The sequence below is a fragment of the Corapipo altera genome, unplaced genomic scaffold (genome assembly GCF_003945725.1).
Source record: "Corapipo altera isolate COAL_440 unplaced genomic scaffold, ASM394572v1 0, whole genome shotgun sequence".
In the NCBI taxonomy this organism is placed as follows: Eukaryota; Metazoa; Chordata; class Aves; order Passeriformes; family Pipridae; genus Corapipo; species Corapipo altera.
The window spans coordinates 24,180,110-24,206,776 of NW_020884872.1; the positions used below are offsets into that span (position 1 = coordinate 24,180,110).

Genomic DNA, 26,667 nt, shown 5'->3' on the forward strand with positions numbered 1-26,667 from the left:
AAAGCACTCTTTGAATGCCAATGAAAGCTTTTTTCTGTCACTCTGGATAGCAGTATTCATAGCACACTTATACTCCTGGGATCAGGAAGATCACTTTCCCTCTAATAAAACCTACCTGCATTCCTACAGAGATATAGCTAAATCCCAGTAAAACTCCAAATCAGCAATAAAATTCCTGAAAGCCACAAATATTACTGTTCAGTCACTACTGTATGAATGGCAAATACCACTCTTCTTATACACCATTCACAACAGCAGATTTTGGAGACCAGGCTTGTCACTTAGACTTGAATTTCAGGGTGATTCAGAGACAGGATGCTCAGAGATACAGAATCTTCCCAAGAAGCTGAACACCCAGATTGTATGTGTCATCCTTTGGATTCTCCTTTAATGTTGCACGGGACATCTGCGTTTCCTGTGCTGTCCAGCTCCCTACAACTCCAAATGTATTAAAATCAGATAAATTTAGAGGCAGAAAATTCATCCACACTCTAGATCAATATCGCAGTTATAATATGTTCACTATATATGGACTCCCAGTGGAGGAACACTGTCTGAATAAAGGCTGTAAAATCTGCACACAGGGAGAGGGGGAAAAAAATATGCATGTCAACTCCTGGAAACAGCAAATCAAGCAAACCAAAAGCCACATGTTCCTCGTAGGAAGTAACCAGAGTTGTCCTTTAAAGGTGTGATGTGAAACGGGAAGAAACAATTTATATTGTCCAAAACTGTGGGAATATTGGATGAATAAAATGTTAGTGTGCAACTGCAAAAAGAAAAAGTTCTATAATTTTGGAAAACACACTAAAAAACATGGCATTGGTTTTAGAAACTCAAAACACAGCAATTTTCAAAGGATAGCAACAAGGTTCAGAACACACAAAAGGAAGCTATGCAAAGATTTAAGGATTTTCAGCAAAACAGTGAGAGATGAGATTGCTCTTTGTAACTAACAAACAATTTAGTATTTGATTTTATGATGGTGATTAACAAGACACTTTTCTCCTGTTTGCTCAGGACAAAGATTTCCAGAAATATGATGGCTACTTGGAGAGGTCAGTTGAGGATTGAGCACACACAAGAAGAACAACATCTCAGTCTTGGAGAGGTCATTTGTCAAGGAAGTATAACAGGCGTCTTGCAAAGAAAGTTATGACATGCAGGTAGAGGAAACTGAGTGATGACCGACAGACATGGTGCTAGTTACACTGTCGGAAGATGAGAGGAATTGGAAGACTTGTGGAGTTACTGGGTTGATGCTGGTTTTTAATTCCTTGTCTAGGATTTCATTAAAATGAAGAGACAAGGGAGAAGAGGCATTACTGATGGGTAAGAAGAGCAGGGCAAAGGAGGAAGGAGGGCAGAAAACCATAACTGAGATGATAAAAGCATGAGAAAGTGAATTCAAAATAACACTTGTTTATGAAAAATTCCTGCCAGAATAAATCATCCTGCTGCTTTTTCTCTCCTTCCTCCCACAAAAATAAACTTTTCAATAAAATGGTACTTTCTGAGGCAAACAATCAGTTTTTCCTTTAAGTGCTGAAATGGCATGATCTCCTCTATTTACTACCCAGTATTCTTTGTCATGGTTTGAGAATAATGTTTGCAAATCTGAAGCAGTGTGTTAGACCAGAAAACACAACAAAACGAAGCAAACATCAGAACAGTTGGAGAAATATGTTACTAGGTCAGCTGCAAGAGGTACAAAGTCCAAGTTCTAAAGTAACTAAAATCTTTTTGAAACGTATTTTAAAGAAGAATGTATCACGATCCAGGTCTCTGAATAAATGTGTTGAAGTAATTAACAATCTGAAAGATATCTGTAAAGTAAAACAAATTAGTCAGGTACATAAACCCATACTTTGGCTAGCCAATTGGCACTGCCAGCACAAAGCTATTTCTACAAAATCAGTTGTTATATCACTTCAGACAAGGATTTCACATTGAACCCTGGGCACTTGCTCTCATGACCTGCTGGGAGGGAGAAGACACTCAAGTACATACAACAGGGTCTTCCATTGCTGAAGGAAGGTACAACATGTGCAAATGAGAAGAAAACAAGATTACTTTGACAGAGAAATATGACTCATGTGTAACATATGTGACTCAGATCAGTCACGTGTAACATGACTGATACTTTCTGCACTCAGAAGTTCTGTCCATCTGAGGACTTCACCACAGTCCAAACCACTGCACCCTGCAACACAGGGAAATAGTTTTTCCTCCAGTCTTAAGAAAAAACAAAACTGAGGTTTACAGATCAGATTCTCACTTAGTCTAAAGCTCCCTTAAGATCGTTCTGGCACTGTAAAAGGCCTTAACATGCCTGTAAATCACTCACTAAGGTAATGAATGTTTCAGCTTGCCAAGGAGGTTAACTAAAGGCTTAAAACAAATAAAAACTTGGGCTTCCAGGGCATCTATGGTCAATTCTCTCAAGACTGTCTTCCGTCTCCCAGGCTGCCCTGAGAGGTAAAACATAGCTGGAGGAGCAGAGTCGAGACTATAAACACTTCACTTCAAGGTAAGATACATCCAGGTTTCCCTAGAAACATTTTATTTTCCTGACTTGAACTGTTAGCCCAACAAGAAAAACAACTTGCTATTTGTCAAGAACTTCTGGACATCCAGTCAAGCTACTGGATGTTCCAAGGCCTGGAAAGTGTAGCTTTTGAGCATGTGGAGGGCTGTACCATCCCAAATACTGCAGACTCACGGTTTCTCATACTGGAACTGAGTTCATCTGTGATTTGTTAGAGGGAAGTAAGGAAACATAAAGGCAACTGCATGTGTGAGAGCTGTGTGATCCCTCCCTGCGTGCAACCTGCCACCCTGGCTGCTTACTCATGGACTTACACACTGTGAACACCTCTCCCTCTACTCTCTCTTCCCATTTGACTTTACTCCAAAGTAAGTTCAGGATAAATAGCACAAAGTAAGTATTGAGTAGGAAGCCCAAACTTCTGCAGTTTCAGGGTACACAGTTAATCAGACTTAACTCCTCTATGCCATGGAAACTGAGAGAATTAGGACAAACTATTCCATCAAGACACAATAACACACGTATGGAAGTCTTCTGGGTTCCAGTCCCTTTCTTTAGTCCAGATATCAGTCCACCTGTTTGTACAACAGCCTTAGAAAACCAGTGGTGCCAAAAATTGTAAGGAAAGAAGCAGTGCTAATGAACAAAGGTCTTACTTCAATAATCCTGCTTAAGTTAGCACAAACTTCCACCGTAAGATATTTTTTGGCATCAGTGATACTACGCTAAATGACAGTAAAATTCCATCAGTCTCAGAGTACGTAAACTGAACAAGAGAGTAAAAAACTACCATCTAGAAGCTGTAAAGTCATGTGAATGCAGAGTGTCCTAATGTCACTGAGTAGATTAGACCCCAGAGATCACTGAGGTAGCAACATTTGTACTACTGCTTTCCTACCAAAAGTGGCTTATTTGGAACTTCAGGCTCTGATGAACCTGTCACTTATTATGCTGTGCAATATAGACATAAGCATGTCCTGAAGATGTCTTGCATTGCACGGAAATACTTGAGCAGCATCCTTTCCCAGCTTGTCTTTCTGGTTTCTTTCTTCACTCAATGTTCCAGCCAAACAGCCCAACAGCTAGTGTTTGTGCTACATTTATGCTGCACCCACACTACATAAATTGGCAAGCACTAGGTCACCACTGCCACCCCACTTATTTTTTGCTCAGCACTGAGGTTTGTAGCTGTGATGCATGAAGAGCATGAGACTCTAACTGCAAGGGCTATGTATTGTTCAAGTTCCAACATTCACAGCTGCAAAGTCTTGGCAAGTAACACCGAAAGAGCTTCTGCATCTTACAAATCAATTCATGAGACTCAAAAACCAAAACAGATGTAAGCAAGTCATCTGTACCTCTGCTGATTCAATGCAAACTGTCAGAAAGCACAAAGGAGAATTCATTACTCAGCTCACAAAAATTAATATTCTGACACTCAGCTGCTGAAAATGTAGAAGTGCTACGTAAAAAGATAGCAAGTGCTCAGTCACCATTGCACTCATTTAATAAGCAAGACACCTGTGTTAGTTCAGCTTTTGTGAAATGCCTTTGCACTAGGTAGTTAGAATTAAAATTGAATGGACTTGTAAACAAATGGGAACCTGTTAAGAGCTTAACTGCATGGGCTGATATTTTCTCTAGCACCTACTCTTCTAAATAAGCCATTTAATATTGTTTGACACATGGAACAATTGTGGATTGCTAAGCAAGAGAATCACATGAAGTAAGTAGTTTCAGAAGATTCAGCTGTAATATATCAAGTGCTGAGGGGGAGGAAATAATCACCACCCCATTATAAATTATTTCCTCTATTACTTTGTCTAGGGACTGCTGGACTGGGAGATTTTAGACTTGAGAGACTGGTAACATGGATATAAATCAACTGCTTCCAGAAGTGCAGGCTCACAGGGTGTCTAGGTCTGTAAAAATATGTTCTCACCCTCTCCAGAGGCACAGGCACATGGTGAACAACAATGTGAGGATCTTCCCAAAGCCATCTGAATGATGCTTGATTTCTTAACATTTGCTTCTGCCAGTGATCACCCTGCAGCTGAGGCAGCAGGACAGAGACATGTCTGCCCTTCAGCTGAAAAGGCATAAAACTCAGTCTTGTCGAAAGATGTCATAAGGCAGCTAAGCTGATTTAGCCAGCAAAGGTGCCTTTCCTTCTCCTTTTAAAGGGATGGTGCCACCTCATCCTTCTTTACACCAGCTGGTATGATTCCCTCAGGCTCCACCGCTCCAGTTCAGCTCACTACATTTACTCACTTTTCTTTAGCGAGTGAGCTGAGGAGCTCATCAGGTGGCCAGGCAGCTGCCAAAACCAGGGTGAGGAGGACACAGCAATGCAGGACACAGGGTGGAAAGGCAGTGAAAACAGTTTCTCACATGAGCGCAGTGGGGTTTGCTGGAGTTCATCCACCACAGCTCCTCAGCTGTGCCTTCACTGCAAGGGAAACTCTTGGCCTTGCCAGAGGGCTGTCTTCTGACCAGTGTTGCTGCTGACTCCAATGTTACAGATAGCCCAGAATTCCTATCACAAATACATATGCTTTCCTGTTCCCAAAAGTTAACGTTCATTGAACTGAAATTCCATCAAGGACATGTTTGGCAAAGAAATGTAACAGTTTCAAGACAAAAACTGAGGATGCAGTTTCCAAATAGAGAGAAATAGTGCCTGACTACTAACAGGAAACCCTGCCATTCAAAACATTCATCACACCTTGATGCTTCAGTGTGACCTCGTAAAATCCACAGCAATGGACAACAGCCTTGAAATCTACTACATGGTTTCTACTCAGACTATCCCAAGCCACCTGAGAGGTAAATGCAGGCTCTGTATTTTTTTCCTTCAGCTGATGTAACTTAAGTGAATCAGCTCCAAGGTGTTAGACTAGTAATTATACTGCATGGTGGAAAACACTGTTCTGCAAGCTAACACTCTCAAGTCACAGTGTTTCTCTCCACACTCTTTTAAACATGTGTTAGAGAATTGTAATTGGCTCAGTGCTACATTAGTGAAGAAAAGAGAGATGAGGATTATCCAATTCTTTATCAAAAGAGTCTTTTTAACCACCAGAGGGAGCACCGGCCCTGAATATATTTCAGGAATAAAATAAACATGTGCAATAAATATCATCTGTTTGACTGATATCTACTTCTCACATTCAATAAAATACTGAAAATGGTAAGTGCAGCTGAGGACAAACAGAATTATTACTATATGCTCACAGGACATGTGTCCTCAAATGCACTGAGGATGTTTAACATTACAAAATTCCCACTGCACATTCTTCAGTAGAATCTATCTGTACGATAGCTATACAACTCTGGAGCCACACAAGTAACAAGTAATTAATTACAGAAACATAACTCTGAAGACATGCAAAGAATCTGTGTAGGAGCTCTGTAAAGATTTTGGCTCACCCAGAAGTTTTGAGGCTGAGTTCCTGATAGTATTTAGAATGGAAGAGAGGTCTAGGCAGGGAGAGGGGGGAGAGTCAGCAAAATCTGGATTCTTCCACTGCCAGGAAGCATCTGAAAGAGCTCACTCACATGGAAACATGAGTTCAGCATTTTTGACAGGATCAACAGAAGGAGTGGCCATGAAAGTTTCACATCACCTGCACAGCTCCACAGTCAGGCTGGCTGTGGGCTGGATGAGTCCTCTGCACAACTTCAAGCACTACCACGGCTGCTCTATGTTATACACAGACACATACAGTGACAACAAGACACCTCAACAGCTGCTGGGAAAGAGCACTCTCTACTCATGAACTCTCTTGCTTGTTCTGCCATCTCCTTCTCACTTTGCTCCCTCCCAGTGACTTTCACCAATGGGACTCCTTCAGTCTCACAGTTAAATGTGCTCTCAGGCTGCATTTTGAGGGGGGAACACTGAAAAGCACCTACTTATGGTGCAAAAGCCAGTGCCATACAGGTTCATATACAAAGGGGCAGAGGCTGCGCCCTGACCACCAAATGATGGCACCTCACTCATCTCTGGTTTTTCACTCCCTGACAGAATTCTCTTCCTACTATGAAAGTACCCCTTCCTAAGCATCATGAATTTACAACACTGGGGAACCTGTGGAGCTTGATATAAGAGGAGCCCAAACCTCCAGTAGTGGGGGTATAAACCTCCACTATCGGTATAAGCATTTAGTTAGAAGGTTATTCAAGTTTATGGTTCAGGGACTGAGCCTGGGCTTCTGCCTCCTAAATACAAAAGAATGCTTAGAGCGAAAGCATATTTCTGAGGCACCTCATGGCCGCACAGAACATTCCACAGGAAGCTGCTAAGTGCTTCCCAGGAGTATAAAAATAGAAATAACAATCTTTGATTGTCCTTTTCCCTATATATCAGTATCTGTGTGCTTATTTGGTGTTCAAGTGGGTGGATATATAGTGTGTCTAAAAGACATTTAGAAGCTGAATAAGAGGTAAAATAAGCTGAGTGAAGTAAAATTGACATTCAAAAGCCAATCACAGCTAAAGCACAGCCTCCATTTAACTGGTGTCAAGCAAATGGTTGCCTATCAGCATTGTACAATTTCAGTTAAACCAGCTGTAAATAACAGCCCCTCCCTACATAATTTGATAAGTCTTCTTCATGTAATTCCTCTTCTTGCTCACCCCATAGTTATTTCTCAATTTCTAAATGTGGTCATCAGTTTTTTCAATGCAGCTGCCCAAATTTCACTTTTTCGGAGTTCTTGAGCCATGTACACTCTTACCTTAGGCTCTTAATATTTCCTTACATTCGTGTGTCTTTAGTTGATATATGTTTTGTGTGATATTATCCTGCAGTGCAGATAAATGTTAGAGATCCATAAGCAGCTAGGATGCTCGGGGGAATGTATTTGTTCATAGCATGATTGCGGGGTTGGTGTATGAAGGACAGGAATGCAAAACCAGAGAGAAGTCAATAGACAGCAAGCAAACTTCATTTTCAGCTGTGGAAGTCTGCCTGCTCAAAGCTTGGTAGTTTAACACCAAAGTATGTGGTTAATTGTCTTTATTTTAAATCTGTCCTGATTTTTGAAAAAAAAAAAAACCACAACAGAACAACACAGAGCTCATGATATTTCAGGAAGAAGTCACATAAATCTTTTTATAAAAGTACATAGGAGGTTCTCCAATTTTATTTCTTTTTTTTAGTTTTTTATCTTTTATCAGACATGGGTCAAGGAGTCTCTTCCCTTCAGTTACAAGAACCAAAAAGAACCAACCATGAGGGAAGAGGACATTTGAAGGACAAATGTGTTTGCACTGTAAAAAAAAAAAAAAAGGAAATTCTATCACCTGGACACAGGTTGAATCAAAAGGGTGCTATATTTCCCACCCCTTCTAATCATCTGTTGAACACATTAGGTCTGAGTAACTCTTCCTTTGTTTTATTGCACATTGTATTAAATCACTTCCAGGGCTGAAGGTCCAATAATATAAGGGGTAAAAATGCTCCACACCCTTCCTTCTTCATTAATGAAAATTATTTAGCATTTGTTTGCATTTGGCATTGTTTAAAGGCTCACATATAAAGATGAAACAGCAGAAAAAAAAAAAAGGGTCTTGAACTTTTCAGGGGTTTTTAATTTATTTTTGTTCAGATCCTAGACCTGGAATGAAATGTGACGTTACATGCAAGTTTTATTCTCTTGCCAAAGGTTTGTCATGGACATATTTACAGAAAATAATCTCTTCCATAAATAGTAAAAACATGGGCAGCTGGACCTAGACAGTACGGACTGCAATAAAGTTCTCATAATGAAGTAGCTCATATCTTAGAGGGTACATGACAGACAGTACTATTTGAGACAGTGGTAGTCTAGATGCTTTTTTGGTTTAGTTTGGAAATGGCATTTCTGAAGTTTTAAACATTTTGAAAGTTACATAGAAGTAAAATACATTTCCACAAAAGTTAGTGGAAATATTTTGGCTTCTGACTTTTCATCATGTAAATACCACAAGGCAGATAACATTGTACCTCAAAAGTGTAAATCACCACTTCTTTACTTTAATCTCTAATGCCTCTTGTCTCAACCAGATCCATTGTAAAACAGACACTACAATATATATTTCTGCAGTACCTCCAGGGTTGCTCAGCCTAAATCGTTAAAATTAACAAAGATGCAATAATCATTAATAATAATGAAAACAAGTATCTTCCTTATTTTGACATTGTACAGGATATCAGTATCATTGTCAGGGAATGCCAACCAGAATTTGGTCTGTTGCTTAGCTGGTGGCTTTAAGGTTCTCCTTCTGACCCAAAAAAAAAAAAAAAAAAAAAAAAAGAAAGAAAGAAAAGAAAAAAAGGACAAGGTCAGGTGAAAAGGGCTTGTCAGCTTGTCAGAATAAAGAATAAATTAAATCCGTGATGTATGACTGCCACCCAGAGGACCCTGAGGGGAAGTGACACAGCCAGGGTCATAGGACACTGTCAGCCCCATGGCACAGCCCTTCCCTCGGGCCCCAATCTCCCCTGCTCTTCCTGGAAGCTGATGGAGCCCAGTGAGAGGCAGGGGGCAAAGGCAGTTTTGCTATATAAAACTTATACTCTAGAGTTGCACTTTCATAAACACTCTCTTTTCCATTGTTTTGCTGAGGGAAACTGTCACTCAGTTCTCTTGCCTTAGCACTGATATAAATTCATTGCATTTAATACCCAGAACTTCCTGAAGAGATCCCTTTGGAGGAGTTTCATGAGGCTGAATGTGTCCTAACTGGATTTCCAGCTTCTCTCTCCACACTTTCAGACAGAAATGAAGTTTGAGTTGAGGTTTTGCAGTCACATCCTTAACTTACAAATCCTGTTAAAAATGCTGCATACAGATGGAGGCGGCACTGGCTTCTCTGTTCACTGCTCCACTATGCAAGCCTTTGATATTCCTCCCTTTCTCTCACCTATCTCCTGACACTGGAGCCAGAGGGCATTTTAGACTGCCCCTCTATTCTAGAGTCTCTCCCCTCCATCACCATCATTTAAACCCATTTGTTTTACAGTTCTGCATCACCTTTCACTCTTTGCTTGGCAGATGAGCAAACCTACCAAACTCCCTCAAGGCTTTTAGTATTCTGCTAACTAGCCATGAAACACTTTTGTTGCAGCTGTTTACAGTCAGTGAGAAGAGTGAGAGGACATCCCATTTGATGTTGGTGACTGTGCTCACTCACTCACTCAACTCAGTACACTGTGCACACTGACCTTTGACACAAGCCTTGGTGAGAATTATTTTTGTTGGCATATCAATACATTTAAAATGTTCCAGCTGAACTTCAGTGGAGGCTGTCACATGCTTTCTTTAAGAGCTACAAAGTTTATGGGTAGGTTTTGCCATTCTAGTCACTCTTAAACATTCTAAGGGAGAGAAACGTGATTTTCGAGGCAGAAGTCTAAGTTTCTTTTCCCTTGGTGCTACCTTAATTTTGCTTTATTTCTGTTGTTATAGACTGTATAGGAAAGCATTTTATCTATTACTGAAAACTAATATTTTTTTCATAATCTAATTCAATTTTCTTTGGTGTGCTATCTATAATTCAATTAACTTACTGTTTCGTAGCCCTTTTTCAGGTGTTGTACTTACCTTAAAGGTAATCACTATGTAGTTGGTAGATACTGAAAGTGTGACTCTGCTTGCATGGACATATTTTAAATTTGGGAAGATTCCAAGCTATGCATGGGTATTGCACAGGCACCGGGTGGCTCCAATTCCTGAACATGAAGATTTCAGAGAAGTAGAGATCTCATACATGTCTTTTCTTATCTTACTATGATCTCTCATTTGGGAAACTTTACTGACTTCATTGGAGGCTCACATACTTCAGATCAAACTAAGGTCCTCTAATTCTTTGAGAAACCATAATGAAAACATACACTAACAGCAGTTGTATAAATGTCAAATCAAGCCATGTGAGCTTCTTTTATTCCATGAAGAAATGTCTGAGCTCATTACACCAACACCTTTGCAAGCAAAGATATGCATCTAGCAAGAGCTGCTTAAAAGTCACATTATGCCAACTGAAATACTACTTTGTGAAAACCTTCAAAAGTCAGCTCTGAAAACCAAATATGAGTATGCCCCATCACACAGTACTACTGCGATATCTGCTTTTATAGTCCTCTTTCCCTAAGGAAAAACTTATCAGTGTAATCCACTAGTTTGTGTTAATCAAAGATACCCACTGTACTTGAGTACAAAAAAATATAGAAAATTTTGACAGAGATAAATGGGACAAATGGTTCCTATGACTATTTTGAACTAAGAAAAGCTGATGGTTTCAGATGACACTTAGCAGTATAGTCTGACAGTTGGGAAACAGTAGAACTCAATATTATTTAGTCATTTGACATTTTGTTCTTTTCAAGAATAGCAGCTCTCTTTATGAAACATGGGTGTTCTTTTTCCCTGATTTGAATTAAAAGGATTGTTTTTCTCTGAGTGAAGGGTAAATCAATAAAAATATACTACTGTCACTGCAGAATTGACAAAAACATTGTGACAACGTCCTGATTTTCAAAAGTATTTATGAATCACAAGTTTCACTGTAGAACATCAGATCTGCAGCTGACCAATATCTTCGCTTATTTTATTACTGTCTTCTGATTCTGCCCTTTCAGGAATGGTTAGATGACTTCACGTTATCTATTAGCCATTTCCATAGATGATTTAATGTTATCTATTACCCCTTTCAGGACTGCAAACCCATTCTTATCTCCTACATTGCCTGTCACCTCTCTTGCCAACGTTATGGCTGTCTCCAGAGTATATTATTTAGCTGTGGTTTCCTTAGTGTCCTCAGCTCATACTCTTTACAACTCAGGCATAAACAGGTGCTGTACACAAAGTAAGTTCCAACAGCAGCCACTTAAATAGAAAAACTGAGCTGTATTTACTAAAACCAAGTAGAGTCGATGAAAAGTGTTAACAAAAAAATTTTGATTTAAAAAGAAATGTCTAATAAAAGCTGACTATGAAAACCATAGATCTGGTGATTATTGATTTGCTCCACTAAAGGAACTGATTTGTTGCCCTCTGCTATACCTTCAAGAAAACTCAGAAATACTTAAGAGTGATCTTCCCACTGACTGCTGGGGCTTCTCTCCAACAAGAGGTTTTATATTGTGTTAAATCATCAATATTACAAATATTTTTGCTCTACCTTTTGATACCTAAAATGACGGGAAGATTCTCAAAGGTCCTCCCAATCTGGTAAACCTTAAAAAAAAGTAGATTCAGTCCACTGCAACAGTCAACTTTTCATTACACAGGAGAAGCACAATCCCCTGCAGACAACAAAACGATGAGTGATTTTTAAGACTGTAGAAGTGTGCAGGAGAGAAAATACTGGTCACTGGTCCTGTTGACAGGGAACTCCAGAGATGTCCCACTGACTGTCAGTCTAAGTCAGAGCTACCTGGCTTCCAGACCCAAAATACCTCAAGCAACGCCAGTTTGTGTACTTGTGTGGCATGGTCAATCCATACAGGAATGATGCACTCATCAGGGAAATGGAGAAGTAATTTTTATGTACATATAATACAGTCTCAGAATTAGGCAAGCAAAAATAAGCCAAGATAAAATTACTTGCTCAAGTTTTTTTACCTCTCAAACAAACAAACAAACAAAAGGTCAAAAGCAGCAGTTTCATTTAGAGCTAATTCCATTCTTCTTTTCTATTTTCTTCCAGAGCATCCTAGCAATGATTTTTTTTTAATTTGCAATATTTCATGCTCAATTATGAAAGCATGTTTGATATTCTTGTGACTTCAACTTTCAATGGGTAATGCTGAGACAGTGAAATCATCATAAAATATTTATTCTAAAGAATGATGATTTACACTTCAATGCATTCTAACTGATAAGTCTGAGAAGATTAATCATTCTGTATTACTTACAGCAAGGTTCCATTTATACATGTTTCTGATACAGAGTAAAAGGAGTGCAAATGGTCATGAATGAGAGAATGAACATTCTTGGAAAAAGTCAGTTCATGGAGAATTTCACTCATCTCTGTACAGTCTTTGTTCTAAATGGTAATTAAATGCTTAAGATGCTTTTTCTACACACACTAATGGCTAGGCACTTCTTATCTCCACAGCTGCTTGAAATTGTTCTCAAAATCTAGGTAGGCATAAAAGAGAAAACACAGCTTCAGTCTACTTCAGAGTAGCTCAATAAAATTTAGGCAAGCATTCAAAACTCTAATCAGTTTAAACAGATCTCACACTTCAGCGAGGCTCAAGAGAACAGTCAAGTTATTATGCAGAAAACCAAATAAAAAGCATAAGAGGCAACAAATGAAGATGTTTTAGGCTAATCTAATAGAAAACAGTAAGGTATTATTTATTATTTTAGCAATATTATGCTTTTCTAAAATTTCTGCACCTTCTGTTCGGCAATTATGTGATACTTGACATTATATAGCTTAAAACAACAGCCTGATGTTTAGTGTAATAATAAAGGCTTTATGGGATAAGGGCCATCTGTTGCAATTATGCTCACTTTCGGAAATTTTCTGAAAGGGATGAAAACCCTTAGACTTTGTCCATTATATGCCTTTGATAAAGTATGAGTCATGTTAAAGGAGTTTACCATAGAGATGCAATTTTCATGGAAACAGACTGATGAGAGAATATATTAAATGTACTTTAAATATGGTCATCATATTGATGAAAATATTTTCAAGTGAGAGAAAAAATATGCCAATGTAATTTACTCTTCCATGTCTGAAATGCTGTTGGGTAATATTTCTGGGCACTTTACAGCTTTTAAGTCAAAGACCATTTTCAGCGATTTTTCTGGTGAGATCATTAATATGATTATTTGGCCAAATGAATTTTAATGAAACCCCACCAAACTATAGGGTCTGGAACTTCTTCCCACACTACGGTAGGAAATATCTCTCCAGATGTTAATAATTAAGGCATTAAAGGGTAAACTCAGCACCCACTTCCGCAGCTCCCGAAGCTCCCATGGCAGTAAATTGGTGTGGGTGGATTGCTGAAGAGTGTGGGTGGATTGGAAAAGGCCCTTCAGTCTCTGTGCACTTTTGCACGACATGGAAGCCAGATCAAAAGGGTTTCCAGTGTAGGCAACATGTTGGCTGTGGATGGTGCAGGACAGAGTGGATACGCGCTTCCCACACAAGTGGCTATGTGAGAAATGGAGAGCAGATGTTCTCTACTGTGGTCTCCTGGGGTACCACAAGAGCTGGGCTTGGCAGCCTTCTCCTAGCCCGGATCTTGGTGAGGGTCAGTCTCTCTAATCTGTCCTCTGAATAAGCAACATTCACGTAGATTTCTGAGGTAACAGGTACTGTTACTGACGTGTGTGTTAATGGGAACCATGTTTAGCAGAGACATGTTTCAAATCCAAACAGAATGGTTGGAAAGACCAATTCTAGAAATATTACAGAGGCAAGCAGGATGGATGCTCCTCACCGGCTTCTGTCTTCAGGCCTGGGACCTGGTGGCAGGCTGTCCTTATTCTAAGCAGGCATTAAATGTGAAGAATCAAGATGAAAAACTACTCTAAGCTGAAACAAGGGCGGCGAGAAGATGTTTTTAACTAAAAGATTTTCTCTTCAAAATCCTGAGTACACATTTGAAAGCCTCGAGGTATTAACATAATGAGCAAGCATTGATCTGAATCAAGTTCCATGTTAAATGCATTCCAAAATACCTTAAAATGCCTTTCTTGACTACTGTTTTATAGGTGTAACTATTCATTCACCTGTCTTGATGTCTCTAATGTCAACAACTGCATTTCCTACACAGTCTAAAATGATGTAAATACTTCACTGCATTCTTGCTTAAAGTCAAGGAAGTTTGTGATGGAACCCATTAGGAAGAGTAGAGAGTACACTGACATGCTGGACAAGTTTGCATGGGATTTGGAATTTACTATGATTTCTGTTCCTATGGATATTTTTATCTCTTCTACATTTTTAAATAGTCTACATTAATGTGAGGTAGTTTGGGATTCTAGCATATCAGACAAGCATCTATTTCTTTTAAAAGAGAACATTTTAAGACTCTGGACTATGGAAATGAAAAATGCCAGTAAGAACTGTAGCAAAGAGACAGAATTGCAGCTGGAAATAAATGAAGCATAAGGTTTCATGCTATTTATTTCCCCAAGCTATCACTTTTTAAAATGATCTTGTTACAAGATGCTGGCATACTCTATGGACTGAAAACTAACGTCTTTCAACAAGAGAGTTATAACATGTCTCTTTCATTCTACAATGACTCATTTGTACTTGTTACTGAAAAATAAGATCAAGATATCAAGGAATAAATTCAGAGTTTTGGAGCTTTCTCAAGTCTTTCTTGTATTTGTTTTTAATATATAGTTGACTTCTATTAAACAGATATTAGGTTATTAAAAAAAAGGAGACTCCATCTAAAAGATGTTTTGAACGTCAACACTTTTCATCTGTGTCACAAATTAATCTATGTTCTGTTACAAAGAAAATGATCTTGCTTGGGTCTCCAATTAAGCAATTTACATTCCTAGTTCTGAAAAACACCAAAGAAAAGCCACCAACAAACATTTTTAAACCTCTCATCCATAAACATGCAGCTATTGCATCTGAGACAATGTAGAACACCAGCTGCCTATTTATTTCAAAGAACAAAACAACCCTCCAGAACAAAAAACAAACAAACCCCCCACCTTTTCTAAGCATTCCTTTGGTGACCTAAACAACTTACCTCAAAAATGTACCCACAGCAATCATAGGATGACAAAACTTTGGTTTACACTCATTTATAATGATAGATATGCAGCACATGTGCATGCACAACAGAACACACTGTAGATTAAAATCTCTACAACAAAATTGGAAGAGATAAGGAGAGTGATTGAATGTCTGCAATATTTACAAAAGTAGGTAATTTAGAGGGGGAATTCACGGAATGCTTAAATACACTATAATTTTTTTTCACTGTTACTGCTTTAAAAGACTTTGAAGAGCTTTTTCTGTTTCATATACAAAAAGTTTGGATAACTGAATGGGAACTTTAAAACTCATTTGCAAGATTCTGTCAAAAAGTTTTAAATACTATTTTTTTTCTTGACCCTTTTTTTTTTCCTTGACCTGCAACACTCTTCTGTATTTAAGTTTATTATTAATCTCCTTCTTCCTATTACAAGTCATTGCCTCCCAGGGCTAACCCTGGTCAGGCTATGTTGATTATGATGCACCATAGCCTTCCTGGAGAGCAATCATCTGCCCCCACTCTTGTTTCAACTTAGAGTAGTTTTTCATCCTGATATTTTACATTTAATGCGTGTCTAGAAGAAGGACAGCCTGCCACCAGGTCCCAGCACAGCATGCTGAGAGGAGCATTTCTGAACTGAGCTGCTTGTCTCAATTCCAGAGGCGCTCAGGATGTCAAGCCTGCTACCAGCTGAAAAGACTGGAGATGAGGCTTAGGAAAGGTGAGAGTGATGGGTTAGCATCCCACTCGATGGTGGAGGAGGGAAGGCACAGCCAAGCACTGGGCTAGGGGCTTCAACTTGCAGTTAAGGCAATTGACTGCTTCCCACCCCGGCCCCTCCTGCTCTCTGCAGACATCGAGCTGCCTGCTTTTCAGGAACCCCACTGAAGAGCACGTGGCCTGGCCTTGGCAACACTGCCTGGAGTGCAAGTCTTCACCAAAAGCAATGGTTCACCTGACTCCAGGTAGGTTACATACCCTGTGGTTGAAATAAGCAAGAAAAATGGAGACAGCTCACTTACCTTTTGCCCTTTTACTCCACTGCAGTCACATTTTCCACAACCGGAACAACCCTGAAAATAAAAGAGAAATTGAGAATTAAACGTCTGAACTGGGTGACAGGCAGAACACATTGCAACGAGCCAGGGATGTCAGCAGTACCACGCTGACTGCAAGGTTGGTCAGCATGGGGAATGTTTGCTTATGCACATATGGTAACATGAGAGAAGTCAGATTAACTGATGCACAAGTAAAATCCAACAGCTGCTTTGTGCTACCAAAGTACTTCTGTGCACTTAAGTGCATCTAGACTACTCCCTACTTTTCCCCCTCATAGTCATGAAGCAACTAGTAAGCAACTCAGCAGTCTATTGCTTTTACTGTTATCATGCCCCTCAGAAACAAAGAGGAATAGAAGCAAAATGTTTGTATCAGTGAATATTCCACCAGTGCACATGAGATCCTTCAACAGCCCCTTTAAGCCATTATTCACAAGCAGTCAAGGATGGCACCTCCCCAGAGCCATATCTCAGCACAGATGCTGGGCACCTGTCCCTTTACACCTGGGGGCTCCACAGTCTACTATGATCTCAGTACTTCTGGGCAACAAAGAGAAAATATACCTAATCCATTTTGAATTTGGAAAGCCCCCCCATAAGATCAGTAAGTATTCCTCCAGAAAGTTAAATAATACAATAACATTTTTACTTGGTAAATACCTTTTATTTTAAAGTAAAGCATTAAAGAGAAATGGGGTTTAATACTGGAAATAAAATTATTACAGGCTTATATATATTAATGTATATATCAATAAATTATTGATATTATTAAAGTATCAGCTCCTGAAAAATTTGTGGCTTTTATTGTATGTATTGTATTTTTTTTTTTGTATATGTAGATTCACTGAATTTGTTTTTTGAAGTCCAACTTTCTCTATATCAACATAAAGAAAATATAATAATTTTTTCTTACATTATTATAGCATTTTATCATATTATATTATAATTCACAGAAAGACAAGAATTAACACTGATTAGAATGAATATTTATCATACAATGCAAAAAGAGAATTGGATCTGAAAATAACATCAACACATGCTACAGTGCAGCTTCAGTAAGGATCAGGAGGGAAAAGTGCCACCCACAGAATAATCGGCTACTCCTTGCAGTACATGGTTATGCCTGGAAAAACATTGGGTCTCCCATTACAAGAAGTGACCTGGTGTGACCCTTCTTAGTTTTTCAGACCTGATGAGATCACAGCTGGAGGACGCATGCTTGCAGCTCATACTTCCTCCTCCAGCATCATGTAGAATGTTATCAGTTTTATCAACACATCCCCTATATTCAGAAGAAGTCTGTTTAATTGCATCTGGGAATGTAATTAAAATACATCACTGACTCATTGTAAACATCTGTTTTGAAGTTAATCCCCGCATATTTCCTTCAGCCTGTTATTTAACATCCACTGTTTTAGGAAAAAAGTATGTTGTTATTTAAGTAAGGTTTTGTTCTTAAATTTAGCATGGCCAGAAGAATGGGCTTGTGTTTTTGAGTCTCTTTTTATCCTCACAAAAATGACTGCATTATATTCAATTTTTCCTGTTTCTTAAGCTTAAGATTAGAATAACCATGGGTGAGGAAGGTAAGAAGGAGCAAGTGCTGCAGTCTGATGTGCCAGAACAGGACACCTCCTCTACAAAACGCTGCCTTTATTTTACAATAACATCATCTCTTACTATCACTGACTGAAACATTTGCAGATGGATGGGAGGATGGCCAACGATGACAGTCACTACTGGATAGCATTATCTTCAACTACTAAAATGTATTTAGAATCTGAGGGATGTGATAACATTCTGCCTATACTAGGAAGAAGTATGAGATTTTTCCTCCTGGTCCTCTGGGAAGATGAGAGGGCCAGACTGGAAAAAGCTTATGGATCAAAGGTCAATTTGAGGAGGTCAAAAGGGCACTTAAGTAATGAGACACTGGGAGAGAGGAAGATGGTTAAAGCAAGTACAGGTATCATCACAAGGCAATTAAACTGAAACCATGCAAATTATTGCTTATTCCTAAACTTTTATGGTTTTAAATGAGTCTCACGGCATGAACAATCCAGTTAATAATTTCTCACTACACATGACTAGAGATAATGAGACAAATATCTCCCAGACATCGTCTGCAAAACAATACCTTCCCCAGAAACTGCATGGAGCTTGAAACAATCACTGCTATCCTCCAAGTGCAAAAACAGACATGGAACAGTGTTGGGCAATAATCTGCTGGGGGGGAGTGGTGGATGAAAAGGCAGGTTCTTTACCCCTTGTCTAGGAGCCAGTTACAGGCTAATCCAAAGATTTTGGCCTGGTGCACTGCAGCAGGTACCTCACCTATTTTGCATGGTATGCTCACAGTTTTCAAATAGCCACAGCTTCCTGGCATCACTGGTCAGCTTCTCATATAACATTTTAAGACATTAATTTTATCTTACTCCTCCCACAAAATATCAGTCCGCCCAGAAACAGAAGCTCATTTTAGTGATACAGATTGCTTCATTTTTTGACAAGCATTTCCGTTTCATTTCATTCTCCCAGACTGTCTGCAACTGATAAGCTTAGTGAATCATCCTAGCAAATCAGTATTAAACCATAAAAAGATTATGTTCCTTCAACACCACACATACAGATGTGCTACATGCAAACTGTATACATAAAAGACAGTGATTTATTTACTATCATATTAATGAATAGTTCAAAAAAAGTTCTGCTAATGAAGGGGCATCCCAGTCCAGACCTCTAACTTCTATGACCACATGCTGAGCCTTAGAAGCCTTAAACCCTGTTAGTGACAGAACTGAGAAGGCTGCTAAAATTCTCTGCAGCAGATGGAACAAACTCTGGTCTGCAATGCAGCCTGTAAGACATCTGTCAGATCTTAACTACAGGCTTGTTGCGTTTTGCCCTGTTTTTCCACGTCCAGCTACTTTCCTGGCATTTGAGGAGTAGTGCTTGGAACTTGCACAGGAACGATGCAAACAGCCAGATGAGCAGCCTAGGAGGGAGACGACTGCCATATTTGGAAATGCACCATTTCTGGAGGCTACAGACATCTCCAAAAAAATACAAAGGCCGAGTCAGTTCTTGGATGTCCCACTCTCTTACAGAAGTGCATTTCTCAAGACAAAATGTAATTCCCTTTCCCACAACATCACCTCAGACTCTACTGAATTTCAGTTGCTAAGCTAGCCACCAGCATAGGCTAATTGCATAGGTATCAATTGAGTTCACACTGTACTCTGTAAAGCACACATGGAAGGTAGAAATTTAATTAAATTCTCACTGTTTACTTAACTCTGTTCACGTTAAAAATCTCATTCCAGGGAAGGTAGTCACTTCTCCTACCCAAAATACATTGTCTTTCAAAACAGAAAATCCTGTGAACAGGTGAATGGTGAAACTAGCAGAGATATCAAAATTCTCTGATTTTCCTAATTCATAGCTAAAATGCTTAAACAGGTAAAAATAATCATAATTATTTCATCTCATGATTCATTAATTTTAAAATTACATTTTCTGGTTAGATGTAATGCTTTACTGATTATGCTTTGTAAGTAAACAGTGTAGATTTCCCACTCTACATTGCTTTAGTTCAAATCCCAATTTAAGCTGAATTCCAATACCAGTTTCAAGCTGAAACACAAGAATGGAGATGCCAATAGGATGGCTGTTTGACAGTGACAACTTTAAGTCTGAACCTCCTCCCTCCACAACATCAACCCCTTTCTGGTCCTATGCTAACCTAGTCTTAACAGGGAAGGCAGGAAGGCCAAGGGAGATTTATTCCTATGTAGGAGACACCACACTTCTTCCTAAGTACATGTACATACAACTCATGTAGCTGACATGAGAGTTGGATCAATAACATCTTCACGTTTCACATCCCACCAAATACAGAAATAGGGAGGTGATGCCAACTGCAAGACACTTATCTTGCATTCCCCTCATATTTTCTTCTCTTTACAGAATGTCAAAATAGCTCCCCGGCTGTATTACTATTCTTGTCTTCATCCTTTAGATGAACTATTGAATTAGCTGAACTGCTCTTTTGTGTGCAGAGTACCACTAGAGGAAATCACTGCTATATTCCAGTAAACCTTAATATTTTTGTTAATAGATTTTGCAGTCCATTAACAACTTTGAAAAAAATCATGTTGCTAAAACTTCTGATTTACTTACTTAGGACAAAGAGGATAACAAAAAATACAGATTGTACTAGCAAATTAGCAAAATTTATACTCCTTTGTAGGACTTGACACAAAGCCAGTTTTCCTGGACTGATGATTTGAACTTCAACTCTTAAAATGGCTCAGGAAAAGAAACATCTGCCATTGCTATATTTTCAGGACTTAAAGCAAAGACCAGAAATTGAGCACAGTTCTTACTTCATTTGTAAACCCATTAATTTCAGATCTCTACAGACAGATAAATAACTAAGAAAAGGGAACATTTTATTATTTTATAATGTCAGCAAGCTCCAGTCTTTACTCCTCTCATAAGTTCTTTTTCTCCCCATTAGAAAAAAAAAAGCAAAACAAAACAGTTGGCAGCCTATCTTCATGTCCCTTTTTTTCTTTTTTTCCCAGCAAATCATGGGGAGACTTCAGTTATGACTATTAAGGGAATTCCCCAAACCAAGAGAAGGCTTATTGGTTTTACAGCTTTCACCCTCTAGGTCACCAATTGAAGTTCAGCTCTCATCAGCAATGACTGGAAATTTCTGTCATGCAGTAGCTATTTAAAGTTCCTGGTCATGTCTTTTCAATTTTCTGTAGATCCAGCCTTCACAGAGGACAGCAAACAGTACCATTCCAGATGTCCTGTGGAACAGCACCGCTCTCCCCTAGGTCCCTGGTCATATCTGCTCAGTCCATGTAAATATTTCAAAAGGCACCGGACACCTATATTTAAGTAATGGAAGTAAGTGCAACCCAAAAATCTCCAAAGGCTCAGTAAACCTTGAATGGATAAGAAGAATTAAAATACTCATTTTCCTGAAGACCTTCCTTCTTTGGTTGTAGGTTGATGTACATGAGTAGGACAGAAGGAAGCAGAAGTAGTCCCCACTCATTTCTCTGTCAATGCAGAGCCACTCTCCTAATATGTCTTCTAGGGATTGCTTTAGACCACATAAAAAATCTCCTGGAAAAAACCTACACAGTAGAAAACTGTGGAACTTCATGATTATTTGTATGACAGTGCATGAATTAAGTATCTCTATTAGTTTAAGGAAAACCTTTAAGTTTAGATTCCCAAATTAACATATTCATTAATATCTGAAAGGAATTACAAGTCATTATCTGAAATATCACTATGCTGGATGAATTTTCTGGTTTTATTTAAAAGCCTTGCACAATTTTCAGAAAACTAGCTGATTTTAAGAAAAACTCTAAAATACAATTGGAAAAAAAATTATTATGGCTACTGGGACACGAGTGGGCTGTTTATGTATTTCTGGCAGGGTTTCTCTGTTTGGCTGGGGGGAGGGCTGTTTTGTTGTTGGTTTTTGTATTATCAGAATCATGCAGGATGTTCATACAAAAATTGCAGACAGACCACAGATTCTTATCTGAGATCTCCAGTGTACTTTAGTCACTCAAGGGAATATTAGTAAATTTTTAAATGTTTAATATTAATTATTTCAGGAAATATTTATTTTGCAAATTAGCATCAGTTGGAAGTACTTCACTTAAAATATGTTAAAAAAAAGAGTCATGTCTTCTGAGTCAAAAGAATATCAGACTGTTGGAGTTGAAATGTTTTGTTGTTGGGATCTCATTTTTCACATTCTTTTCCAAATTCCCCAAGGGTCTATCCTGGAGGTAGGGTCATGGGAATTCCCTGAAAGCTGCTCTGTGAACATGACTTTCCCGTTGGTGATGTGAACATAATTTTCACAAAGTAATGCAAATCCAGGGGGCTTCCAGTTAGTTCACAGGAAATATAGTTATTTCTGTTGTTCCATATTTGGACAAAAATGACATTTAAAGCAACTGTTTCCTCTAACTACATTCTTTTACAGGAAGCTCTGGAAACAATCAAGGTATTTGCTTACTTCAGGAAATTTTCAGAATATCACATTATAGCACTCAGTTCTGCACAGCTCAAAGCAAATAACTGGTTTGTGAATACAAACTCATGGCATTATCATAAAAATATAAAGCCTCCCATGACCATTATCTACTAGCAGGTTTATTTCCACAGACTGTCAGACACCGTTTAGCCTCCAACAAACAGAGATGACTGTATTTACCAAGTCAGTATTGATCCAGTAGGTTTTGTACTGTTTTCCTATTTAAGAACTCCACTTTCAGTTTTATCTTCAAAGAAGTGAAAAAAATTCCAGGTTCCAGTAGGATCCTCTGGTGTTGCAGTCACTGGTGTTACTTCACTGACAGCTGAGGATTAGAGCGTATTCTAGGGCTTCCTAACATCCAGTGACAAGCACTTTCAGGAATACATTTCAAAGGGTATGACCCTTTCTAAATTTGATTATGGTAATCATTGCTAACAATCCACCCTCTGCTCTTCCACTTTGTGATGGGCAAATGGAGCCAGGTGATACAAGCAAGAAGTTCCCATTCCTCATCTTGTTAATTTGAAAAATCTGCAGGGAGGATAGAAAATCCTGTTGCAGAACCCCCATGGCCATTTTAGAGCTTAACCACTTGCCTCATATACAACTACTCTGGAGTGCACAAAGGAAACTGCTCCTTGTCCCACACGGCACAGACCCAAATGCCCTAAACTTGCCTGTTTGGTGAAACTGGCATTAGCAATCACTAGTGGCATACAAGTGGAAGGCTAACCAAACATCAAACTTCTGTCTTGTTTATGAGGCAGAGAGACTGTGGACTCTGTAACAAATCACACAACTTTGTTTTTCTTGCTGACTTATGGGATCGATCCACGCAACCGCTTTCAGGACCTTCTAGAGGTACAAGACAGGATCCAGCCATAACCTGGCAAGATGGAAACAGTGTCATTACAATGGTGTCCTGTAACTGCTGCCTCTGACTCTGGTGGCACCAGGGGGACAGATGACAGTCTCCTTGCCATCCCTGCAGTAAGCCCACATGCGCAGGGCTTCACTGCTTTCTAGAAATGTCTTGGAGCTTCTTTGCTCCCTGTGCCTTTACTGCTCAGTGCACAACCCCATTTTCACAAGCACAGGTGGTATACATAATAAGTTTGAGTATGGGTGCTCAGTGTGGTTGAAAGCCTGCTCCAAAACAGCATCAGCAGGCAGACAAAATGCAATGCCACCAAAACTAGGCAGAGGCCGAGGAAGAGGCAGCGGTGGCCACCAGCTCAGCAGGCAATGCAGCCCTCCCTAGCCACTCTCCATCTCCCAGTGTTTCGCCAACCCAAAGGCATGACCAGGATGAGAGGGAACTGCCCAGGTGGACTCCCTCTTTCCCTCCTCTCACAGGCAGTGGCCCTCTCTAAGCAGCACTGGGCAATGCGGGAAGAGATGGGAGATAGCTGCCATGGTGGCAACCACCCCCAGAGCTGGGCCACCATGGGCCACAAAGGGCCCAGGACTGTCCCTGTGGCTGTGGGGATGGTTCTGGGTCCTCAAGAAGAGGCCATCTCTTTGCCACACTGTCCACAGCCATCACTAAGTCTTCCCTTTAATAATCAGCACTCGCCTGGCCCCAGTAAGCCACGGTTACATCAGGGAGTGCAGTGAAAGAGCGAGTCTGCAGGGGGGAGACAGCCCTCCCGTGCCTCGGCCCCCCTCAAGGCATTTTCATAAACCTGAAAGCAAAGGAGATGCCTCAAGAGAGATACACAGGAAACCGGTGAAGCCGTTTTGCAAATGTTTACAGCATATCCATGAGTAGTGCTTTCCCTTCCGTTAGCTGACAAACATAAACATCAACATAAACAAATACATTTAAAAGTAACAGCTTTAAAACAACACAGTGCTGGGAAGCTGGAGGCTTTGGCTTCTGCCATTCTTGCCTAGACTAAATAAACGGAGAAGCAAAGTCCTCTTAGTGGGGATGCACACCAAAGAATGTGAGAAAAGCACAAGAAGATTAACTGGACTTCTAGCTTTGAGCTCAGATAAGAAACCCAGGTGACACATATTCTAGTACAGGCACAGACTGCTGTGTCCTGAATTCATACCACCTGAGCATGACTTTTGTCTGAGTGGCTCTGAGCATCTTCACTGATGCAGCTCCTAATTTCCTTACAACACCCTCTGACAGTGTTACTCATCATCAGTGGAGGAGGCTGTGTGCACTTGCAGGTAACACAACCACCCCAGGCAAGGCCTTGCCCGGGAGGCCTCCTGCCTCCATGTTACATACACTGCAGGAATGGTGTCCACTTTCTCCTTCTTAGTCCTCTGCTCCCCATCACCAGTTCCTTACTCTTTGGCTTTCCCCAAGTCTGAATTTGCATAACTTGGGAAACAATGCGGCTTTATGTGGTTACGCAGCACCTGCAACAAGGGCTCTGCACAAACCACACACTGGCACCGGTTCCTCAGCACAGACAGAGCAGTGCTGCAATCACCCCTCAAAGCTGCGGCTGTACCTGCACAGCATGAACATCCACAATACACAGCCCAGTCTGACATTACCAAGAAGGTTTGGCAAATTTTGCAGCTTCTACAAGGAAAACCTTAACGAAAGACCCTACTGACCTCCATAGCATATTGCAGGTATATACAACTCGTCATTAAAACCCTTCCTGGAGCTTTCTGTAAGGAGTAGCAAGTTCTACCAGAATGTATGCAATTTTTATTGGATAAATTTATCAGAACTGTCCAAACGATTTGTTGAGTAAAACATGTGAAGTTGTCTTTTCTTGTAAGAGGAGTCTCAACCTTTTCAAAAATTCTGACAACAAAATAGTAATAACAACTAATATAAACAATTTTAAATACATTGTTCATACTTCACAACACTAGCTCATTCAGCCCCTCAGTAACATTGGGAAGAGGAGACAGGTAAGGTAGTGATGGCCTCACTTTGACCAGCAGATTCAACAAAGAGTCACAAGATTGTTAACGAGCAACTAATTGGTACATTTTAAGAACCTTATGGTATTCTGGAAACAGCAGTAGTAACCAAAGCAGTTCAACATCCTTGTCAAACACAGGATTTAAAAAGCATGTAGCATGTTTAGTCTACTTAGCAGCCAGCCAAAATACACAAAAATTCATTCTATAAACCCACTTTTCTTCCCCACAGATCTCAAAGTACTTCCAAACAGGTTCATCCTATGGCAATACCACTGCTACAGTAAAAAAAGCTGCATTTAACTGCTTTGGTGAAAAATTTCAGCCACTTGTTGAAGACAGCCAGTTCTAAAAACTGCAGTGTCACAGGGAAGGTCTAAAATTGGAAAAGTATTTCCTAAAATGAAAACTGTTTTCAGAGTATTTGCATTATAACCCTACCATAATTTCTGCACTGGAAGCAGTACCAGAAGTCTCTACTATGCACTTGTTTTCAAATATTTTAACAAATTGCCAGTCAACAAAACACCTGGGCATCTTCTCTTAAGCTCTGACTTACACCTTTAGTTCAGTTAAACTAATACTTTTTGCAATGACATTGTTAATAATTTATCTGTTTGGACTCCTAAAAAGCCATAAGGGAAAGCATTGCTCTGCTCCCTGAAAGGCCACTGAATTTTGTCTTTTGCTCCTGTCCAGGATGTCATCGATTACAAGCTGCTTTCTCTTCAGGACATAAGAGCATCTTTTCTCCTAAAGACTCTGCACGCCTCAGAAATACTCCACTCATTTCAAGTTACCTTTCAAAGGACATTACTGCGTATTTAAAGACTCCAGATGGATATGGTCATGACTGTTGAAGAGCCACAAGCTGCAAGAGGTACTTCTCTTAAATGCTAAGCTCACAGCTTTACAAAAGCCCTTGCTCAGAAGAGAAGTGAAAACTCAACTCCTGCTCAGAAGCACAAAGATGATTAAACAAAAGTCAAAAAAGTGTTTTTTCCTTCCTTTGCTATTGCAGACAAATGATCCAAAGGTCACTTTATTCCTCTCTGAGAAGCACCAGCTAAGTGGTAAGACTCAGAGGCTTGTCCAAGAGGTGGTGTCCTTTAAGAAAGCGTCTAGAGACAAGAAAACAGGATGAGGAAAAAGGAGAAGAAAAAGACCCCAGAACAAACCTCAACCCTCAAATCACATGTGAAGTTAAGTAATTGGGCAGATAACTGAAAAACAACCCCCAAATCACTGTTTCAGTTCACAAGTTTTTCGTGCAAGAACTTTGCCCCATGGCTGAGGCACTACCTCATATCTGGAGGAAGGCCCTGGCTCTAGATCCTGCACAAACAATGCCCGA

At 39.7% G+C, this 26,667-nt stretch overlaps 1 protein-coding gene and 1 long non-coding RNA gene across 2 annotated transcripts in view; one reads left to right on the forward strand and one right to left on the reverse strand.

Moving 5' to 3' along the window:
• COL4A1 (collagen type IV alpha 1 chain) overlaps window positions 1-26,667 on the reverse strand; it is a 126,547-nt gene that overhangs the window by 58,866 nt on the left and 41,014 nt on the right. Inside the window, exon 2 of the mRNA XM_027639785.1 lies at window positions 16,301-16,351. Coding sequence (XP_027495586.1) covers window positions 16,301-16,351 — 51 coding nt within the window. The remainder of the gene's footprint in view (window positions 1-16,300; window positions 16,352-26,667) is intronic.
• LOC113945535 lies at window positions 2,431-16,937 on the forward strand. Its single transcript, XR_003527121.1, has 4 exons — window positions 2,431-2,530; window positions 16,132-16,243; window positions 16,326-16,454; window positions 16,677-16,937. It is a non-coding gene; the product is annotated as an uncharacterized LOC113945535 (long non-coding RNA).